The following is a 22,558-nucleotide window of genomic DNA, read 5'->3' on the forward strand; positions in this document are numbered from 1 at the left end:
TTTTATTCAAGTACTATTTATTCAGCGCCCAGTATAGGCCAAGGCACCCAAGATACGTAGAGGTGAACAGCACATTCAAGACTGGGCCATAATTTGGTACCACACCATTGTCTTAATTTTACATAGCACTGAATCAAACATTCCATGCTCCAGTATTTAAAATGGGGAAAAAAAAAGACTATTTTGCTAAACCTATGATTCACTTTAATCCCCTGAAATCTGTTTACCCTATTGTTGCCCACAGAAGAGTTTAAGTATGAGTTTAGGTACTCTTTTACAGTACACATTATGAGACTTTAATTCATTAATGTTAATACAGTACTTAAATGATTTTCCCTTCATTTGATCTATTTAACCTAACCAGCAACAAAGTAAGTAGGATTAGCTTATTTTGGCACTAAAGATTTCTATAGGTTTCTGCCCTTCTTTCCTCAACTTCATTTGCTGCTGGGAAAGTTAACTTTGCATAGAATTTGAGTTTACAAATGCCTTCTCATACATAATCCCATGTTAATTTTGTACCTCACCCCAACTGCAGGATACATGTAAGGTTTAACAAGTAATAGTAAAACTGGGTTCCAAATCCATGGTTTCTAAATCAAAGCCTTATGCTGTTTATAATTTTTTAATTTTCTTTTTTTTTTTGCTCTTTATAATTTGTTGCTTCCGTTTCTTCTCATCTTCCTTCTAGTCATATCACTACTTTCCTAAGCACTTTTTCACTACTTTGTCTCTTTATTTTCTTTTTACCTTAATTTCAGATTTTATGCAATTTAAATTTTATTACACAGGCAATACTTGTTGCTCATTTCTGAAAAAAAATAAAAATTGCAGAATAGTACACTGAAAAAATTAACTTTTTATCCAGAGATGACCAACATTATTCTCATATTGGTGTATACAATTCCAGTTCTGTCTTGTGTGTGTGTATATTTAATAAATAGAGACACTGTATGTATGTAGTCAGGCTTTTTTCCTTTAACATATTGTGAACACTGTCCTGTGGTTAACATTTTAAATAAATATATGCTATCGATTCTGTTGGGTAAATATGCCATTTAAATTTTTAATTTTTTATTTGAAGTGCTGGTGGGGTTAGACTTTATCACTATCACTGCTTGTAAAAAAAAAATCCTTTATTTCAATTTATTTACACCTTCAGCTTTTCTTTAGTTCTATCAGTCTCCAATTCTTTTTGAGTTCCAGATTGGTAACAATTCTTGGCAGTAGAATGCTAGACTTCTGCATGCTAAGTATCAAGTTGCTAATATACAGAAAAATATTTAAGGTGTGGAACTCTGTTATGGATATTTTATTTATAACAAAAACACACAGATTGCATGAAGTTTCCACATTATTAATAGTCATATACTTACTGTACTTTTTTCAATGCAAAATTAAAACTCTTATCTACTGAAAATAATGGATGACTAAGTTTATGCATAAAGTAGTGCTCTTCTTTGGCCTCAAATCTAAAATTTAACCTTCAGTATGTCCAACAAGCAGTGTAACTTTAGTAGGCACATTTGCAATGAAACAAAGGCAATGGTCAAAATTAATAAAATTTAGAATCTGTAACTATTTTAATAGTAAGTATCATAAAGGGTGAAGCAAAATTTAATGATGATTTCAGAGTTACAAGTGAAGTCAAAAGTCAAGGCCAGGTGCTTTGGCAAACTACATCAGAGGCCCAAGCTAAGAACTTTTTTATATTTCTAAAGGATTGTTTAAAAAAAAAAAAGAAGAAAAAACAAGCAAACAAAAAAAAGCGCAAAACAAAGAATATGCCACAATCTGTGGCTTACGAAGCCAAAAATATTTATTTTCTGGTGCTTTACAGAAAATGTTTGCTAACTTCTGACCTAAATAATAGGCATATAATAAAATACATTTAGAAGAAAATGAATTTTAGATGTAATTATAAAAGTGTATATAAATACAGGAAAAGCAGCCACATCTTTCCTTTCAGATTAGCTTCAAACTTTTTTTTACTATTGTGCTCAGAAATTACAGATTAATACAAAGAACCACAATTTTAAAAGTAGCCAAATACATTAGAAATGTATACATTTGTTAATGACACAAGAAGTGAAAAACAATGAAGATAGTCTACAATTGTAATAAAGTGATCTTAGAGTAAACTACAACATAGAATCACAGAATTTTAGAGCAAAATGGAACCTTAAAAATCATCTAGTCTAGTCTTCACAGGTCAGAGATGCGAAAACTGAGGCCTGTATCTGGCAAGTGGCTTGTGCAAGTTCACAGAGAGAATTTTCTGTAAAACTATAACGCAGGTCTACTGTTAGGTTAATAGAGATAGGTCAAAATTGCATCAAGTATAACAGGTGAAAGTGATACGTCAATACCTAATATATATATTTCCCATTTTAATATACATTGAAATTGGAAAAATAGGACACCTCTCACACATCTACAGAAATAAATCCTTTTATTATATAACATTCCTTTTCTTTTTTAAGATGCATACAGTACTTGTAGCCCAAGAATTCTGAGAAAAGCTAGAGAAGACCTGGCACTATACTTGAGAATTATACAACTGGGCAAAATAACACCTTTATAAATGTCAGGACATATAGAAATAAAATTTAGTGTTTGCACACAAAAATAGGGAAGTTACATTCAACACGTTTTCTTAAACGTGCATTTAATGTTTAAATGTTTTCTAAAACTTTGGTCATCATGCTTTATTATAACTTGTAAAATTTCACAATTATATAGATGATTAAACCCAACTGGTAAGCAAATATTTCACTTAACACAGCAGCAAAAGCAAGCTAATACTGCACAATCATATTAGCAGACTGATTTCAGAAATACATATTTTTCACAAATAGCACATAAAACATAGTTTGTGACAACATAGTTCAATGACTTTTCTTCCACTTCATAAAACAAGGCTGAGTAATGAGACATAGCAAAACATGATTACATAACAAAAAGTATATTTTTAATTAAAAGTCTAATTGTACATATAGGGCAACAAACTGCAGTTTCTACAGAATAGTGCAAATAAGCGGGACTTTTCTCAAAAACATTAAAACTTTTTTTGGATTCACTCCACATGCCTCAGATTTCATAAGCACTAGATTATATTATTTTAGATTTTTGTGTGATGGGCGCAAGTGATAGGGTTGATGTAGGACGGATGTGTACTCATAGGCTGCAAATAAAAATAGTTATTGACTTAATTACTGGATGAGAAGCGCAGGCACTGAAAACCTAACTTTAACAAACTTCCATTTGTCATCATGTAAACAGTTTTGTTCATCATATTTCATCAAAGACTCATAATTCATTTTAAATTGTCATATCAAGCAATTCTTCTAAACTCTTTTTTATATGTGATGGTTGAGATGCAGCCTGATTTAACAGATTCTGACCCATCTGTGTAAAAAGTGCTTTTGATAATTTAGCTGTGGCTGTTCGTATATTTCCTCCAGCTCCAGGCAAAGAGCCACTATTTGTCATGTTCCCTAAGAGATGCCATAAAACAACCAACACTTTCTGTTCTGTTGCATGGGGCTTCCTTTGATAAAGTTCCATAACAATATCTGAAACACAAAAATAGTAAACAGTGAGGTTTTTTTTAAAAACAAACAAACAAATTCAAGTTCTGACAATTAAAAAGCATATAAAATAAACTAGGCTTCTTCCCTGACATTCACGCTAAAATGTTCAGCATCTTAAAAAAAGTAAGGCCAGAAACTTTACCCCCAAAGATTGGGATCTTCAAGTATTAGAAATCTATATATGACAGGCAAAAACAGTAAAAACAGAAATCAAACCAAAAATTCATCTCAATGTTTTCCAAATGTAGTTTAATCAAGACATACATATTTTAAACTCCTGGACCTTTCATTAAACACAATTTGAAACAGCAGTTTTCTATGTGTACCAATATTTGATTTTAATATCTTTTATTGATCCTATTTCTCCTAACGAGACTTTTTTACTGGGGTGAAAAAGGAATAAAATTCTTTTGAAGAAAATTTTTGGGGTAAAAGTCTTAAAAGGTCTTTTTACAGATGATTATACAATTTATTTCTACTTCATAGATAATGATATTGAGCTTAGTAGCTATCCTAAAATTGAGTTGAAATGCCCATCAGGGTATCCTTAGTTAATCAACTATTTCTTAAGAAATAACAATTTAAAAATCTTTACCAGCAAGCTTTTCAGTCATATCCTGTTTTGCCTTTCCATTTAAAAACTGGGCTTTTGTGCAAAATGGCTGTAGAAGTAAGTAATTATCTAAACAAAAAGAATAACACATAGACACATTTTTAAACAGTTATAAGATCTTATTTATTTTTCATTCCATAGCATTGAAAGGAAAAAATCATGTAAATGGATGAAAACGTTAGAATGATTTAATCTACATAGTTAACAACTTTTAAAAATTCTTGATACAACCTTAATACAGTAATATTCTTACAGCAAATAAAAAGTAAAAATACCTCACAGAATATTAAAGGAGCTATCATATGGCATAAAAAAGAAAAAGAACTACCTATCTCCTAGGCATCTTATTCCAAATGATAGTATACAGGTTTATTTAAAAAAAAAAAAGAAAAGAAATAAAGAATTGAAATTTTGGTATAGTTTTTACCTTGATTTTTTTTTCAAATTTTTAATTTTATAGTTTCACTGGAAATATCAAAGATAGTACAAAGAGGCTTTGTGTACTTTCACCCAGATTTGTAACCTGGTGAAAATTTACATAATTATAGTATACATAACATTATAGTATACATAATCAACAATAATATAGTAGTATTATATAGTATACATATAGTATACTATACATATGCATATACAGTATATATATTATATAGTATATATAATATATAATATTATAGTATATAGTATATAATATATATACTATATAGTTATAGCACATAATATATAATATTATATACTATATATGTGTATACAGTTCTATGCCATTTTATCACATGTGCAGATCTGTGAAACTATCACTACAGTTAAGATACAGAACTATTGTATCACCACAAAGATCTATAGCTATACATATACTCACTCTTCCTAAACTGCTGTTAAATCCTGATAGACACTTATTTGTTTTCTATCTCTGCAAATCTGTCATTTTGAAAAAGTCATACACATGGAATCCTACAGCAGGTGACCTTTTGGGGTTGGCATTTTTCTCTCAGCATAATGACCTTGAGATCCATCCAAACTGTTGCATGTGTCTATAACCCATTCCTTTCTACTGCTAAGTATTTTATGGGATGGATATATCAAGTTTTTTCACCAGTAACCCACTGAATTATACTTAGGCAATTGACAGTCTGGGGCTATTACAAACAAAGCTGCTATGAACAATCATGTACAGGTTTTTGCATGAACATAAGATTTCATTGCTCTGGAATAAAGGCCTAGGAAAACAACTGATAGGTAAGTACATGCTTAGTTTTTTAAGAAACAGCCAAACAATTTTCTAAAGTGGCTCTGATTTTTTATTTACATTCTCACCAGCAATGTATCAGATCCAGTTTCTCTGCACCTTGTTAGCATTTAGTGTTGTCACTATTTTTAATTTTAGCTGTTCTAATACTTGCTATGAACTGAATGTTTGCAGGCGCCCCCCCAAACTTATACCTTGAAACCTAATCCCCAGTGTGATGGTGTTTGAAAGTGGGGCTTTGGGGGAGGAAATTAGGTCATGAAGGTGGAGCCTTCATCAATGAGATTAGTGCCTTCATAAAAGAGGCTCCAAGAACTCCCAGTCCCTTCCACCATGTGAGAACACAGCCAGAAGATGGCCACTTACAAACCAGGAAGAGGGCCCTCACCCAACAACAAGTCTGTTGATGCTTTGATCATGGACTTCCCAGGCTTCAAGAACTGTGAGAAATAAGTATGTGTTGTTTATAAGTCACCCAAGCTATGGCAGTTTGTTATAACTACCCAAAAAGACTAATAAATTTGCATAATGATCATGGTCTTAATTTGTATTTTTATTTCCTTAGTGACTGGTGATGTTAAACATCTTTTCATGTTTTTATTTTCCATCCATATAAGTGTTTCCCTCATGTCTTTTGCCCACTTTCTAAATAGGTTTTCTTTTTTTTTTTTAAATGTTGAGTTTTAAGAATTCTTTCTCTTTCTCTTTCTCTTAGCTGCACTATGTGGCTTCTGGGATCTTACTTTCCCAACCAGGGATCAAACCTGGACTCCCTGCAGTGGAAGTGCCATGGAATTTCCACAAGTTCTTTATATATTCCGAAAGTAAGTTGCTCAGTTGTGTCCAACTCTTTGTGACCCATGGACTGCAGCCTGCCATGCTCTTCTGTCCATGGAATTCTCCAGGCAAGAATACTGGAGTGGGTAGCCGTTTGTTTCCTTCTCCAGGGATCTTCCTGACCCAGGAATGGAGCTGGGGTCTCCTGCACTGCAGGTGGATTTTTTTTATCAGCTGAGCTACCAGTGAAGTCCCTTATATATTCTAGACAAGAGTTAGTGTTAATGGCTTGGTCATGCCAGACTCTTTGCGACCCCATGGACTGCAGCCCACCAGGCTCCTCTGTCCATGAGGTTTTCCAGGCAAGGATACTGGAGTGGGTTGCCATTTCCTTCTCCAGGGGACCTTCCCAACCCAGGGATTGAACCTGGGTCTCCTGCACTGCAGGCAGATTTTTTACTGACTGAGCTACAAGGGAAGCCCATTCTAGATAAGCATATGTATCAGATATGTGGTTTGCAAATATTTTCTGCAAATCTGTAATTTGTCTGGAAGGACAGCTGGAAAGATGGCATCATAGAGGATGACCTGTCCAGTTAATTATGAGCTAAACTACAGAAACATGGTTCTAGGATGGAGACCTCATAGTAATTAAACAGGTTCTGAAGCAACCTAAACTTGAACTGTTTACTAAATTCTAGAAAAGAGAGCCCAGGATGGGACACTTAAAAACTATATTTATTTCACTATCTATTTGGACTTATTTTTTTAACACAAAAATAAACATTTTGATCTAAAAAAATTAAAAAAGTCTTTTGCAAAGTAAATGTGAAGTAAACATGATAACCACAACATTACAGAAATGGGATGCAAAGGAAATGTTTTAAATTTTGATGAAGTTCAATTTATGAACTTTATATAGACCATACTTTTAATGCCATGCTAACAACTCTTCACCAAGCCTAAGTTCTAAGGATTTTCTCATATATTCTAAAAGTTATACAGTTAAATCTTGCATTTAAATCTATGATCCATTTTGAGTTAACTTTGTATCAGATGTGATGTTGAGGTAGAAAAATAAGAACTGAAAAGTTAAAAATAAGGGTAGAGAAAATCAGTTTAATGGAATGGTATTTAATCCCTAAAAATAATTAAAACTGCTATTGAGAAAATTTTAAAAATTTTATCACATTAAGTGACAAAAATTGAATAGCTACATTTTTGGCATTTTAGAAAATGTGTAGAATGAGAAAGCACAAAAGTAAAGCCAAAATAATTTGAATGCCAAAGTAAGATTTCTTACCTACATGCTGACTCAGTGCCTGAACAACATTGGTGGCAGCAGCATAGATGCCTGGATTCTTGGAATTCAGATTGTTATCTACTATTGCTGGGATTAGCATGTTGATTATAGGAGATAAGTTGTCTCGAAGCAAAGGAATCATTTTGTGCATTGTTTCTAGAGCCACCAGGTTTACTTTACTATTGGAATCATGAAGCCGAGATTTAAAAGCATCAAAGATCTGAAAGTAAATTGGTAAATTAAAGTGAAATAATGTTGATATCTATTATACTTAAATTCCTAATGGCATTTCATAGTATTCATCCTACTAGAGCATAAATGTACTATTTAAAAACACACACACACATCTTATTTAACTTGGACTGAGATAATAGGAACTTCATAAAAAATTGGATGCTAGTGTCCAGTCTTCTTCCCCCAAAAAGAGAAGGCTTCAAAATCCACCTAAAAAGAAATCCTACTAAATTAAGGCTGAGAAATTTGGTTCAATAAAAAATGCTGTTTTCTGAAATGTGTAGGTTAGTTTAGCTAACTTTAAGAACTTAAAGGTTTCTATCCTTATCTCTATTTGTAACAGAAGTAGACATGTAGGTTTTACTACAGAGATTTGACCTAGGTTCAGATTTAAGTTTTTATTATTACCTCTTAACCTGAGTACTTAAACAATAGAGCCGTCCTCTTCTAATTCTTAGCTTTTGTAAATTCAAGATATAATGAAGTAAATGCTGAGCAATTTAACTATGTCAGGTGAGGAAAGAGCTATTCTGTGAGAATGAGACTATTAACTAATAATCTGTGATATACATCATATATAAGTGTTAGTGTTAGCCACTCAGTCGTGTCTGACTCTTTACAACCCCATGGGCTGTAGTCTGCCAGGTTTCTCAGTCCATTGAACTCTTCAGGCAAGAATAATGGAGTAGGTTACCAGTAGAATTTAATGACTAAATTACTAATGGAACTAACTGAACCAAATTCTGATGAAGCATAAGTAATCTATGCTCTGGTACCACTAAGATTTATTACTGTTTCCCTTTCTATTGCTTCTAGTCTTTCTATATAAGTTATAAAATATACAAATGCATATTTATAAATATATTAACATATAAAATTAGCACAAGCAGATTTCTAATTTACATATTAAAATTTCATTATTTATTCCTAAGTAATATCAAGTCAGGCTGGATGAAGCACAAGTTGGAATCAAGATTGCAGGGAGAAATATCAATAACCTCAGATACGCAGATGATACCACCCTTATGGCAGAAAATGAAGAGGAACTAAAGAGACTCTTGATGAAGGTAAAAGAGGAGCATGAAAAAGTTGGCTTAAAACTCAACGTGCAAAAAACAAGATCATGGCATTCGGTCCTATCACTTCATGGCAAATAGATGAGGAAACAATAGAAAGAGTGACAGACTTTATTTTTTGGGGTTCCAAAATCACTGCAGATGGTGACTCCAGCCATGAAATTTTAAAAGATGCTTGTTCCTTGGAAGAAAAGCTATGACCAACCTAGACAGCTTATTAAAAAGCAGAGACATTACTTTGCTGACAAAGGTCCTTCTAGTCAAAGCTATGATTTTTCCAGTAGTCATGTATGGATGTGAGAGTTGGACTATAAAGAAAGCTGAGCGCCTAATTGATGCTTTTGAACTGTGGTGTTAGAGAAGACTCTTGAGATCCAATTAGTCATTCTAAGGGAAATCAGTCCTGAATATTCATTGGAAGGACTGATGATGAAGCTGAAACTCCAATACTTTGGCCACCTGATGCAGAGAACTGACTCACTGGAAAAGACCCTGATGCTGGGAAAGATGGAAGGCAGGAGGAGAAGGGAATGACAGAGGATGAGATGGTTGGATGGCATCACCAACTCAACGGACATGAGTTTGAGCAAGCTTTGGGAGTTGGTGATGGACAGGAAAGCCTGGAGTGCTGCAGTCCATGGGGTCGCAGAGGCGGACAGAACTGAGCGACTGAACTGAACTAAATATCAAGTCTCTTAAATGCTCTGGTTTTTAAAATACTGATTGATTTACTCAATTTTTTTTTTTTTTGGCCCCACTGCATGGCTTTTGGGGATCTCAGTTCCCCAACCAGGGACTGAACCTGGGTTATGATCGAGTCTAGAATCCTAACCATTAGGCCACCAAGGGACTCTCTTATTCAACATATATATTTACTGACTGCCAGGTTCTAAGAACACTGAGATTATAAAGCTTTCAAGGAGTCACCATCTAGTGGGAGGAGTCAAAACTTTTCACTAAATTTTAACACTTTAAAATAATATACATATGTAATATTAAGAAATAAGCCAATTATTATACTGATGAACTTTATTAACTATTATTGATTGAAGATAAAAACTGATTTTGACGGTCCTTACCTTCACAATGTTTCCAACGACAAGCTCTTGATTGTTTTCAGTATCTGATAAAAGCTGCTTAATCCCATTAATACGATCACGAAAATCTTTTGCATTTAATAAACCTGTTATGACTTTAATGTACTCAGCACTTTCTAAGGAATTTCGGGGAATTGATTTTCTGGTGATTTCACGAATTTCAGTTACCTCTCTAAAGTGAAACAAAGGTAAAACACAAACATAATAAATAATTATCATGTATTCACTTTTAAAAAATTCACAAAGCAACCCATAGCCACAATACTTGTGTTGGGGGTCCCTAATGTCTCTGCTGGGTTTGGTAATTTGCTGGGAGGACTCATAGATTCAGCATGTAGTTTTACTCACGGTTAAGATTTATTATAGTAGAAGGATATAAAGAAACTAGATGCAAGCCTCCAAGGGTCCCTTTCCAGTGGAGTCACACAGTATAAACTTAATTCCTCCAGCAACAAACTGTGACAATACATGTCAAATGTTGTCTACCAAAGAAGCTTAGAGGTGCGGTACCCAGCATTTTTAATGGGGAGTTGTTCATGATTGGTCCTCTGCCTGGGACATACCAAAATTCCCAACTTCCAGGAAGAAAGCAGTTCTTCACACTGTTTGCCCAAATAACAGAGGCACAGTAAACTACTGTTATCAGTTAGACAACGGTGGGGAATCCTCCTGAAATCCTGGTTACCTGATGCTAGCTAAAGGCTAACCTCTCAAGCTGAACTTTCTATCTCTATTCTGGAAGCAAGCTAGTTCCTATAGTATTTTATTTCTCTCTAAAGAACTGTTTTAACATTTCTTGCAAAGAAAATCTAACGACAACAAATTCCCTCATTTTTTGTCTAAGCAAGTCTTTGTTTCTCCTACACTTTTTTTTTTCTTCCAGTTTTATTGAGATATAACTGAAACACGGTACTGTGTAAGTCTAAGGTATACAAAGACTTGATTTACATATTTCACGAAGCGATTATCACAGTAACTTCAGTGAACATCCATTATCTCATATAGGTGCAAAATTAAAAGAAATAGAAAAAAAGTTTAATAAGTAACTTTTATTTGTTTTGAGGACTCAGAACATACTCTCTTAACTTTCATATATAACATACATTCATATATAGCATTACATTCAGGGTGTGTAGTACTCTCTCTGTGAACTACACTTTGAAGAGCAAGGCTCCAAAACTCCATGGATTTTTATTTTTTATAAAATTTATTATTCAAAATTATACAAACACAGAAAATATGAAAGATACCTACGCATCTACTCATATAATTTTTAAAGTAATGTTTAAAACATATTTTAAAATACACCAAAGAGATCATAATACTTCTGAAAGATTTTTAAAAACTATATAATCAATCTATTAAATACTGCTTAGTAGTTTAAACCTGTTACAAAATTACATATACAATTATATTTAAAAAAATTTTAAGAGTATTTCTTTTTCTGGTTGATGGTTATTACAAATGATTGGTTATACTCTTTCAATGCTTGTATTTCATACAGGTTTGTTTCTCCCTTAACCGTAACTATGTATTACTTTTATAATCAAGGGGGGAAGTAAAGGCTATAAATTGAAAAAAATTAAGAGTTGTCCACGACAGGCCTAATATTGACAAGTTCAATAACACTAAAGTTTTACTAAAGTTTAGTTCACGTAAAAGCAAGGTGCTATGAATAAATAATTGCCTTATTAAATCAAATTATTTCATATTTTCTAAGTCCTTACCAACTTTCAAAACTCCATTAAATTTTGACAAACACCCCTGGAATAGTTCATGAAAATATTCCAATGAGACTACCATGAGACTAAATGAGACTATCATCAGTAGGGAGTAATGATTCTACCTTTCAGTTGAATTGAAAGCATCCCTAGAAATGGATGATGACCTTGTATTTCCAACACTGCCAGTATGAGATCGTCTTCCTTTTGCTGAAGGAGTATCTAGTGGTATCTCTCCCAAACCCTGTAAATAAAGAGAGGCAGTGAAATAAAAGTCTTAAAACTAGTAAAAGTGAAATTAACTTGGACAATGTAATTTTCATAGTAGTCATTGCTGATCTCTTATAACTGAATGTATTTTAATAATCTGCTATATTTATGTTTTAAAGGGTATCAGATATATAAATTACCTTGCAATTAGTAGTAAATTAACAAAATATGTGCCCAACACTAGCAAGTGATATTGACTTGGTATAACTGTTTAAAATGCAAACCTTCATATCTATATTTTATAACTACTCTTCTTAAAGCTTAAAATCTATATGGAAATCATGAATTTATATAGAAAATATGAATACATCACATAAACAATGAATTCCTATGCAATACCAGTATGTGAATAAACATTTAAATAAGAACTATTTAAAAATTTTTTTTTCTGATACTTGTACTTGAAATAACTCACAGATATAATCAGCCTCATTTTAGTAAGATAATTTTTACATGGTTATTTTGATAAATTCTATATGAAAAATGCTGAAATCTCACACCAATAAGAAGAAAAAATACTCTAAAATGTTTATCACCACACATATTTGAAGGAGTATCCCTTCAAAAATGAATCTTTTACCTAAGTTGACCAGAGAGGAATAACATAAATTACCACAGAAAAATTCCACATCATTAAACTAAGCACATTTTTGCAAAAATACGGAAATAGACTACATTTTTTCTTTTGCTAAACAAAAATGTATGTTGAGCAGGTAACTATATGAAAGGGGCTTTCCTGGTGGCTCAATGGCAAAGAACGCACCTGCCAATGCAGGCGACGCAAGTTTCACCCCTGTGTCGGGAAGGTCCTCCGGAGAAGGAAATAGCAACCCACTCCAGTATTTCTGCCTGGGAAATCCCATGGACAGAGGGGCTTGGTGGACTACAGTCCATGGGGTCGCAAAAGAGTTGAAAACAACTTAGTGACTAAACACCAACTATATGAAAAGTAGGTCTATTTGTTTTCCCATCTTATAAGGAAGTCAACTCCATTCATTTCCATTACCTTATAGGTAACAAAATGTGCAGGGAATTGTATTCTCGTTGTGTTCCCAATGCTAAAAAGAACTGATTTTCTTTATACATATATAATTTTATTTACTTATTTATATTTTGGCTGTGCTGGGTCATCCACACTCCTTGGGCTCTTCTCTAGCTGTGCTGAGTAGGGGCTACTCTCTAGTTGCAGTGTGCAGGCTTCCCATCGTGGTGGATTCTCTTGGTGTGGAGCACAGGCTCTAGACAAGCGGCCTTCAGCAGTTGCAGCTCCTGGGCTCCAGAGCACAGGCTCAATGGTTGTGACGCTTGGGCTTATGAACCTGGGCTGAGTTGCTCCGTGGCATGTGGGATCGTCCAGGATTGAATCAGGGATTGAACCATGTCTCCTGCATTGGTAGGTGAATTCTTAACTACTGAGCCACCAGGGAAGCCCAAGAATCGATTTTCTTTTAAAAGGGTTGACTTTACACTTTTGAAAAAGGGCTCTGGCCTAATATTACTATTGATAGACTCCCCCACTCCTGTCTTTTGTCTTTAAAAAAAACAAAAAATAAAAAAATAATACAACAAAAACAAAACAAAAAAATAACAAATACAAAAAACAAAAAAAAAGTAAAAGCCCTTGGTTTTGGGGGGAACATGATTAACCCATTCAGAAAGTTTATAATCTTTAGCTATATAGAGATGATAATTATAAATTGATCACTCTTTTATAGTTAAGAAACTCAAAGGTAAGAAAAATAACATTACCAACTTTTGGGTTACTTTATAAAGCACTTTTCACATTTCATTTCACTTGATAGTCCCTCAGTTACTCATTTACAGACATTTTTGAATACTCATTATCTACAAGGATATATAAGACATGGGGCTTCCCCTCAAGGAACTCCTTTATCAACAATGTGGTAGAAGCTCTAACGGAACGTACAAGGTAAATAAAGTACAAACTAAGTGTAATAAACATTATCCTCATTTTATAAAAATAAAAATTTTGGGTTAAAGAAATGATGTGTGTAAGATTATATAATTGCTACTTCTCAAGTTGTGATTCAAACACAAGTCTTGTAATTCCAATAAGCCACACTACGACATTCTACCAAATATTAACCTTCTATTCAATAAACATATACTGACACTATGAATGTCTCCTCAGTACTGCAGTTGTTGAAATGCTCCTGTAGATCTATTCTGAATGGTTAACAGAAATAACCAAAGAAGTAATTATTTCTATCCTTTACCTTCCTCAGCAAATGAACATTGCTTTTAAAGTTGTGTTATAAAATAAATTTCTTCTACATACCTTTTGCCGTAAGCTTTTAACAGATTCCTTAATATATGGCAAATCTTTAGATGGGACATACTTTTCAAGCATTTTATCAAAGTTAGGATGACACATCATGAGGAAAAGCATCTTTCGACCATAATACCTATGGATATTTAAGAAATATGTAAAATAATTCTGTAAATCTTAACAAGCTTAAGTTTCTGTCCTTAGATTTGATTTTTTTCCCCCAGTAGAAAAAAAAACTATCAACATCAAGATTATCATCCCTATATTAAATAAGCCACTGAAATGTAGTTGTACTAACTGGATTAGAGAGTATGGCATTCTCCTGCCACCCACCTTTAAAAAAACGTAGCTTCAAATCTTTTAGCTATATGTCATGGAGAGTCAAAAGCTATGACTATTTTTCAGGCACCCAAGAGTCCATATCAAGACTGGCATTTGGCAGAACTGTGAATTAAAATAAGTGTTTGTCCTGACTTCCTTGTCTGGTGACCTTTTGTTGCTCACAGGCTGGCCAGATGTCCTGGCCCAAGTCAACCCAAGATTCTGTACTTCTGATTCTCTCTCTTTTTTTTTTCTTGCCAAAACTTACCTGGGCTTCAATTCTTCAAAAACCTATTCTTTGCTATCTACAATACATCCAGAGTTAGCTGGTAAATTGTGGCTGATACATTAACAAAATGTCTAATGTTCTCCAAAACTAGGTTTTTTTTTTAATGCTACATTAGTTTTAACATAATTCTTTTGGGGTAATACCCTAAGCCAGGATATCAATATGATGGTAAATTATGTGGCGGAAGTGCATACTGGAGATATGTTTGGACAGGGGGTCTTATATTACCTCATAAAACTGTATTTTTCTTCTTCTTGGAGACTTGACCCTAAAATAATTACAATTATACCTTCCCCTACAACTTGGAATGTATGACACTAGAAGAACCAGAGAAGGCAAAGCTTTTGTGGGGGAGATGTATAAGATGATCTCAGAATCATTTATACCAACTAGACTTGTTCAAATGTAATGAAATTACAGAAAGGGAGGTAATATCAGAGAATAAAAATTAGTTTTCTTGCCCTACAACCAGAATAAGGTTAACACCAGATAAGCAGCTCATACTCAGTTATAGTTTCAAAGCTGACTCTTAACTTTTATCCCTGAATGGTAAGGACTGTAGGTCTACCATAGACCTTAATGATATGCGAATGGCTAAAACAAGCAAATGAGCAAGCAAAGGACAAAAAATGTAAGAAATACTATAACTGGAAAGTTGTCATTATTTTGTAATTTTAAAACTTTAAATAAGAATCTAAGAAATGACAAAATGGATTAGAAAAGGAAAAGTCAAAATGTACAAAAAACAACTATTGTAAATTTTATTTTGTTTCTAACTGGTCTATTATGATCCAACCCTCCTAAATTGTTTTGAACTTTACTGTGGTATGCACAACTTCTAAATCGGTTCCCCCAAAGATATCCTGCTCTAATTCCTACAATTTGTGAATATACGATATAACTTCCAGGATTATGTTATATTTAATGGTACAGCTGATTTTAAGATAGGGAGATGATCTGGGCGGACCTAAGTCAATCACACGAGCCCTTAAATGCACAGAGCTTTCTGTAGCTGGTAGAAGAAAAAGAAGTCAAAGAAATTCCAAGCATGAGAGGGATTCGACTTGTTGCTGCTGGCTTGAAGACGGAGGTGGGTTGCATGAGAAGGAATTCAGGTGGACGTGAGGGAGCTGAGAAAAGACCCCGGTTGAGAGCCAGCAAGGAAATGGTAACCTCTGTCCAAAAATCACAAGAAACTGAATTCAGTCAACAGGCTGAGTTTGCAAGCAGATTCTTCTATAGTTCAAGAGCCCTGCACTGATACCACCTTGATATCAGCCCTAGGAAACCCTAGGCAGAGAACCCAATTAAGCATGCCAGACTTCTAACCTAAAAATGGTAAGCTAAAAGAGCCTATGTTGCTTAAATCACTATGTTAGTGGTTATTTGTTATGCAGTAATAGTAAATGAATATAGTTAGTTTCTATAATATTTTTTTGACATAATGACTTCCACAAGACTAACTGTAGATAAAGTAATGAACTTCTCTGTCTTAAAATGTTAAAAGTTTGATGTCCTTCTTTACTTTTTAGTCTCCACAAAGTCAAGATCCTACCTTCTCCCTTTAATCTGAGTTCACATATAACTGCCATAATTTTTAGATTCTGTATGGGGCATTATAAGCATCTAGTCAAACCTTACTAATTTTATAGATGATGAAACAGAGGCTAACAGAGGTTAAGTAACTTGCTAAGGGCTGACAGTGGCTCGAGCTAGGAATTGAACTTAAGCTTCTGATTACATCCAAACTTCTGTCAGAATTACAGCTACAGTACCATCCATTTCTTAATTACTCTGTTACCCTTCTCTGACCATTCTTAACCTTCATAAAATTGTTCTTCGAGTACAACAGCAATTAAGAATTCATGGAAATTTTCTAAGTGCACATATCTCATGCTATTCAGTTTGCTTCCTGTATTCTTCCTTGATTTTACCCAACTGCTTGGAAATACATCATTTTTCCCTAAATGCATTTACCTTATATTTGCCCACAATGAATTTCTTCTGTGACTTTTCTGCCTACTTATACAGTCTCATACGGTTTTCATACAGAGCATCCCTAGGACATGGCATCTCACTACCCAGAAGTATGTAGTGTCATCTGTAAATTTGGAAAATTCACTGTGCACTCCCTCAAGATCATTTACAAATCAGTCAAAAAAGATCATCCCCCGGCACCAATCTGTGGGGGTCCCGCTTCTCCATTTAGAAAAATGTTCGTTCTTCTTTAACCTTTGTTTCCACATTTAAGCCCTTGTAGTAAATAAGAGACTCAACAAATGATATTAGCATCTACTCACCTGGTTTCCGGTGAGCTGTCCTGAGCAAATTTAGCAGCAGCGGGTAATATACGGTCAGCCATATCCTTTGTTCCAGATAAAGCACGCTCTGGTTCCATAAATTCTACCACATCTGACAAATGCTGGGCTGCACATCTTCTTACTGCAATGTGTAAATGGCTAGAGGAAACATGCTCAATTACAATAGAGTTGATGTAGAAACTATTTTCCAAAGATATACCTTAAAAGTTAAATGATTACTCCTAAGCCTCAGCCATCATCGTTGTAGGCCAAAATGACAAATTATTTACATTAGCTATCCCTTCCAAGAAGTTAAAAACAAAAGTTATAATCACTGACATTTATTTAGCTCCAGATCTATGAGGGTAAGTAACACTATTAAAATCACATTATTGTCTTCTGTATGCTTAGTACCTAATCTGACTTTTATCATAATGAATTATTTAATACATGTTTTCTGACTGAAATAACATTGAAATTTGCTTTTTCCCCCTATACCCCAGATTACAAACAACTGCATTTTTAGTTTAAGGACATGTCCAGGTTATTTTGAACATTACCTTTGTCCTCCATTGATAAGAGAAACAACTGCACGTGCAGGAGTTACATTAGTGATCATAGCTCTTAATGCCTTATCAACATCTTCTCTTATAAATGTATTTGATTCTCCTGACTTCTGCAACAAAACTTTTACGGTATTATCTAGTTCTTGATCCATGCTCTTTTTCAGGTGAGTGAAAAGATCGCTTAAACAGACCACAGCAGCACGAGAAACTCCAGAGCGTAAATTTTTTACCTAAAAAAAATTTCCAAAATGTACATTCTTCTGAAATTTGAAAGAAAATCAGTAATAATGACCTTAAAGCCAAATTTATTATCAAAGCAACATGCTTTAATATGTATAACACTATGTCTTTAAAAAAAAAAATCAACATTTTATAAATTTTTTTAAATGTGGCAAAGTAAGGCATGAGTTACTTTTCATACAAGCCTACTGATTTCATTTAGTACAGCTTTTCTTTTTAAGGTCAAGTAAATATGGCATGTTTATATTTTGTTATCCAAACACTCCTTAACTCAGCTGAAAAATAAGTTTACCTCTTGAACTACTGCAAAATTTGTTTCATGCAACTTTGTGTTCAGTATTTCAGAATGAAAAGCAGCTAAACATCTAATAAAGTTCAGCCCCTCAATTTTCTTCTCCCTATGAGAAAAAGAAACAAACAACAAAATCATGTATTAAATGTGGCTCCACTGGAACGGGATCTCAGATTTCCTCTTTTGTGAGTATGGATTATTGCCAATGACGAGACCCTGTCTATCTTCCCTTATCATGCAGGAAGCTCAAATAAAAGATATGGAAAGTTTTATTTACTCCCATAGTTCTACTCCTGATTCAAAACACCATTTATGAGCCAAAACCACTACTGACAGTCAAATTAAACATATGCTTTGTAAATAAAAAGGAACATTTCTCCACTAGTAAGTATGTCATATTCTTTTTAGAGAATAGAAAGGAAAGGAATGGCAAATGTGAGGGAAGCAATAAAACAAAAATGGAAGATTAAATAACTAGCCATAATTTTGTTGGTGATCCAAGAGCAGAAAAACATCAATAAGATGGTTATGTAACTCGTATTTGTTCTTCATCATCTTACCTAATGAGACAGATGAAGGGTAGGTGAATACTAACAAGAGAGTAAATTTAAGTGGGACTGAGACATTACATTTCAAACTTGATGGTTTCCATTTTAATCATTTGAAAAATGTAAGTTGAATTTCCTTAGTTGGTAATATTGATAGTGGTTACTTTTTTAAGCATTTAAATCCCCTGAATAAGTTATGGGATAACAGGGAGAAAAGACCCAAGATTCCAAGGTGGCAAGAGTAAATCTATTTAGCAGATGTCTGGTTCAAGATTTTCATTTTTCGGATAAGCATAAAACTCTTACAGTTACCATTCAGACGCATAAACAACCAGATTCTAAACACGAATAATAGAAAGTGGAGTCAAGAGAGGAAGGCAGAAAAATTAAGAAAGAGTGGCTGAAAATTTTCCAAATTTGATCAAAGCTCTAAATTCTCAGATCCAAGAACAAATCCTCAACGGGATAACCACAAAAAAAACACAAAATGGAATATCATTATCAAGTTACTGAAAAGACTATTAAAGGGAATATTCTTAAAAACAGCCATAGAAAAAAAGGGCAAGTTACATACAGAAGAACAAAGATAACGACGATAAAAGACTTTAGGTCAGAAATATGCAAGCCAGAAAACACTGAACAAAATTTAAGTGCTAAAGAGAAACCAACAACAACCAAAAAAATCAACTTAATTTAAGAAGGAATATACAAAGCTTAAACTAAGAGATTTTAAAAGCCCAGTAACTGACAGAAAAAATAAACAAGAATCCAGTAAGTATACAAAAAATTTAACACTTTCAACCACCACCAACCAACTTGATCTTCTTAACATTGACAGAACGCTACAACCAACACCAGAATGCAGACTGGTTTTTCAAGTTCATGTGAAACATTTATCTGCATAGTTCTGGTATCACGGTAATGCTGATGGTAAAGAATGAGACAGGAAGAACACCAGCTTCTTCGATGTTCTATAAGTTTGTGTAGAATTGATTTCTTCCTTAAATGTTTGATATAATTCATTAGTGAAACTATCCAAGCATGATGTTTTCTTTGTGGGAAAGAAATTCAAATATAATTTCCTCAGGAGATATTCGGTAATACAGATTATCTGTATCTTTTTGAGTGAGTTTTGGTAGATTGTGTCTTTCCAAGAACCTGTTCATTTCACTAAGCTGTCAAATTTATGGGCCTAAAGCTGTCTATAATATTCCTTTATTATTTATTTTTCCCTTCATTATTTATTTAATAGCTGTATGATCCATAGTGATGATATTCCTTCTCCCATTCCTGATGTAGTAATTTGTTTCTTCTCTTTTTCTTCATCAGTCTGACTAAAGGTTTATCAATTATATTTATCTTCTCCAAGAGACTGCTTTTATTTTCATTTGTATTTCCAATTGTTTGTTTTCTATTTCATTGATTTCCATTACATTCTTTATTATTTTCTTTCTTTGCTTATTTTGGGCTTCATCTGCATTTCAGTTTTAGGTGAAACCTGAGGTTACTGATATAAAACTTTTCATCTTTTATAATACAGGTATTACAGGGCTATGAATTCTCCTCTAATTTAGCTGTATTCCATGAATTTTGTTTAATTTTTAATTTCATTAAACGCTTTCTAATTTTTCAAAATGCTTTCTAATTTTCCATTCTTAGAGCCATGGGTGATTTGTAAGTATGATACTTAGTTTACAAGTATTTAGAGATTTTCCAGGTCTGTGTTATTAACTTCTAATTTAATTCCACTGTGGTCAGAGAACAAACCTTGCATAATCTGAAACGTTTTAAATTACATGTTTTATGTTTCAGAACACAGTCTTTCTCAGTAAAGACCCGCCTGGACTTGAAAAGAATGAATTCTGTTGTTTTAGCTGAAATGTTCTATAAATGTCAATCAGGTCAAGTTGAAAGTCTTCTATATCCTTATTGATTTTCTTTCTTCTAGTTCTATCAATTAATGAGAGGACTGTTTGAGTTCCAACTATAATTGTGGATTTGTTTATTTCTCTGCAGTTCTACCAGTAGTTGCTCAATATATTCTGAAGCTCCAGTATATGATAAATAAGTGTTCAGGACTGCCATGTCTTTTTGCTGAATTAACTCCCTTATCAATATTAAATGGCCCTCTTTATTCGTGATTTGATAGACAGAAGTCTAAATGATTCTAATGATAAATGTCTAATGATAGTCTAAATGATAAGACAGAAGTCTAAACCTTGATTCCTGCCCCCAGTATACATGACCTGAATAATACTCTCCCCTTAAGGGTGAATATGATGGGTTATTACTTCCCTCAATCATGTTACATTATACGGCAAAAGGGATTTTGCAAGTCACCCTACACGTCACCAATCCTCTGTTCATGTCTTTCCTCTAGTTTCTCTAACAAATGGATTCGAATTATAACTATAGTTAAAATAATGTCTTTGTCTAGTAATTCTATAATCTATAGTAACAGTTGGAACTGGACATGGAACAACAGACTGGTTCCAAATTGTGAAAGGAGTACATCAAGGCTGTTTGTTGTCACCCTACTCATTTAACTTATATGCAGAGTACATCATGTGAAATGCCAGGCTGGATGAAGCACCAGCTGGAATCAAGATTGCTGGGAGACATACCAATAACCTCAGATATGCAGATGACACCACACTTATGGCAGAAAGCGAAGAATTAAAAAGCCTCTTGATGAAACTCAAAGAGAAGAGTGAAAAAGTTGGCTTAAAACTCAACATTCAGGAAACTAAGATCATGGCATTCAGTTCCATCACTTCATAGCAAATAGATGGGGAAACAATGGAAACAGTGAGAGACTAATTTGGGGGGCTTCAAAATCACTGCAGATGGTGACTGAAGTCATGAAATTCAAAGATGCTTGCTCCTTGGAAGAAAAGTTATGACCAACCTAGACAGCTTATTAAAAAGCAGAGACGTTACTTTACCAACAAAGGTCCATCTAGTCAAAGCTATGGTTTTTCCAGTAGTCTTGTATGGATTTGAGAGTTGGACTATAAAGAAAACTGAGCGCCAAAGAATTGATGCATTTGAACTGTGGTGTTGGAGAAGACTCTTGAGAGTCCCTTGGACTGCAAGGAGATCAAACCCGTCCTTCCTAAAGGAAATGAGTCCTGAATATTCATTGGAAGGACTGATGCTGAAACTCCAATACTCTGGCCACCAAAGAACAGACTCACTGGAAAAGATCCTGATGCTGGGAAAGATTGAAGGCGGGAGAAGGGGACGACAGAGGATGAGATGGTTGGATGCCTTCGCTGACATGATGGACATGAGTCTGAGTAAGCTCTGTGAGTTGGCGATGGACAGGGAAGCCTGGTGTGCTGCAGTCCATGGGGTCACAGAGAGTCAGACACGACTGAGCGAATGAGCTGACATACCGTGTTTGGATTAGTTTCCACTGTTTCCTTTGCCCGCGCTCTCATTATGGGTGTGTTTTCCTACCTCTCTGCATGCCTGGTAATTTGTTACCAGATGCCAGGCACTGTGAATTTTTATCTTAGATATTTTTATATTCCTATAAATATTCTTAGCTTTGTTATGAGATATAGTTATTCGGAAAGTCTGATCCTCTCAGGTCTTGCTTTTATGTTCTGTTTGGTGGAACAAAAGCAGTCTTTAGCCTAGGGTTTATTCACTACATAGATGAAGCAAAACTCTTTGGACTATTGTACCCAATGCCATGTGACTTGTAAGGTTTTCCACTCTGCTGGTGGGGAGAGAAAAGTATTCTTGGCCTTGTATATGCTCCAGGGATTGTTTTT

General features: G+C 34.1%; 1 protein-coding gene across 2 annotated transcripts in view; it reads right to left on the minus strand.

Moving 5' to 3' along the window:
- TOGARAM1 (TOG array regulator of axonemal microtubules 1) overlaps window positions 1-22,558 on the minus strand; it is an 85,160-nt gene continuing 62,602 nt past the window's right edge. For both annotated transcript variants that reach the window (XM_043490258.1, XM_043490257.1), the window contains 9 exons: window positions 18,229-18,334; window positions 17,691-17,926; window positions 17,131-17,289; window positions 14,230-14,356; window positions 11,786-11,904; window positions 9,922-10,111; window positions 7,533-7,752; window positions 4,189-4,275; window positions 1-3,575 (listed from right to left, as the gene is read on the minus strand). In XM_043490258.1, the coding sequence (XP_043346193.1) occupies window positions 3,322-3,575; window positions 4,189-4,275; window positions 7,533-7,752; window positions 9,922-10,111; window positions 11,786-11,904; window positions 14,230-14,356; window positions 17,131-17,289; window positions 17,691-17,926; window positions 18,229-18,334 (1,498 nt within the window). In that variant the 3' untranslated portion in view covers window positions 1-3,321. The remainder of the gene's footprint in view (window positions 3,576-4,188; window positions 4,276-7,532; window positions 7,753-9,921; window positions 10,112-11,785; window positions 11,905-14,229; window positions 14,357-17,130; window positions 17,290-17,690; window positions 17,927-18,228; window positions 18,335-22,558) is intronic.

The sequence above is a fragment of the Cervus canadensis genome, chromosome 17 (genome assembly GCF_019320065.1).
Source record: "Cervus canadensis isolate Bull #8, Minnesota chromosome 17, ASM1932006v1, whole genome shotgun sequence".
Classification (NCBI taxonomy): Eukaryota; Metazoa; Chordata; class Mammalia; order Artiodactyla; family Cervidae; genus Cervus; species Cervus canadensis.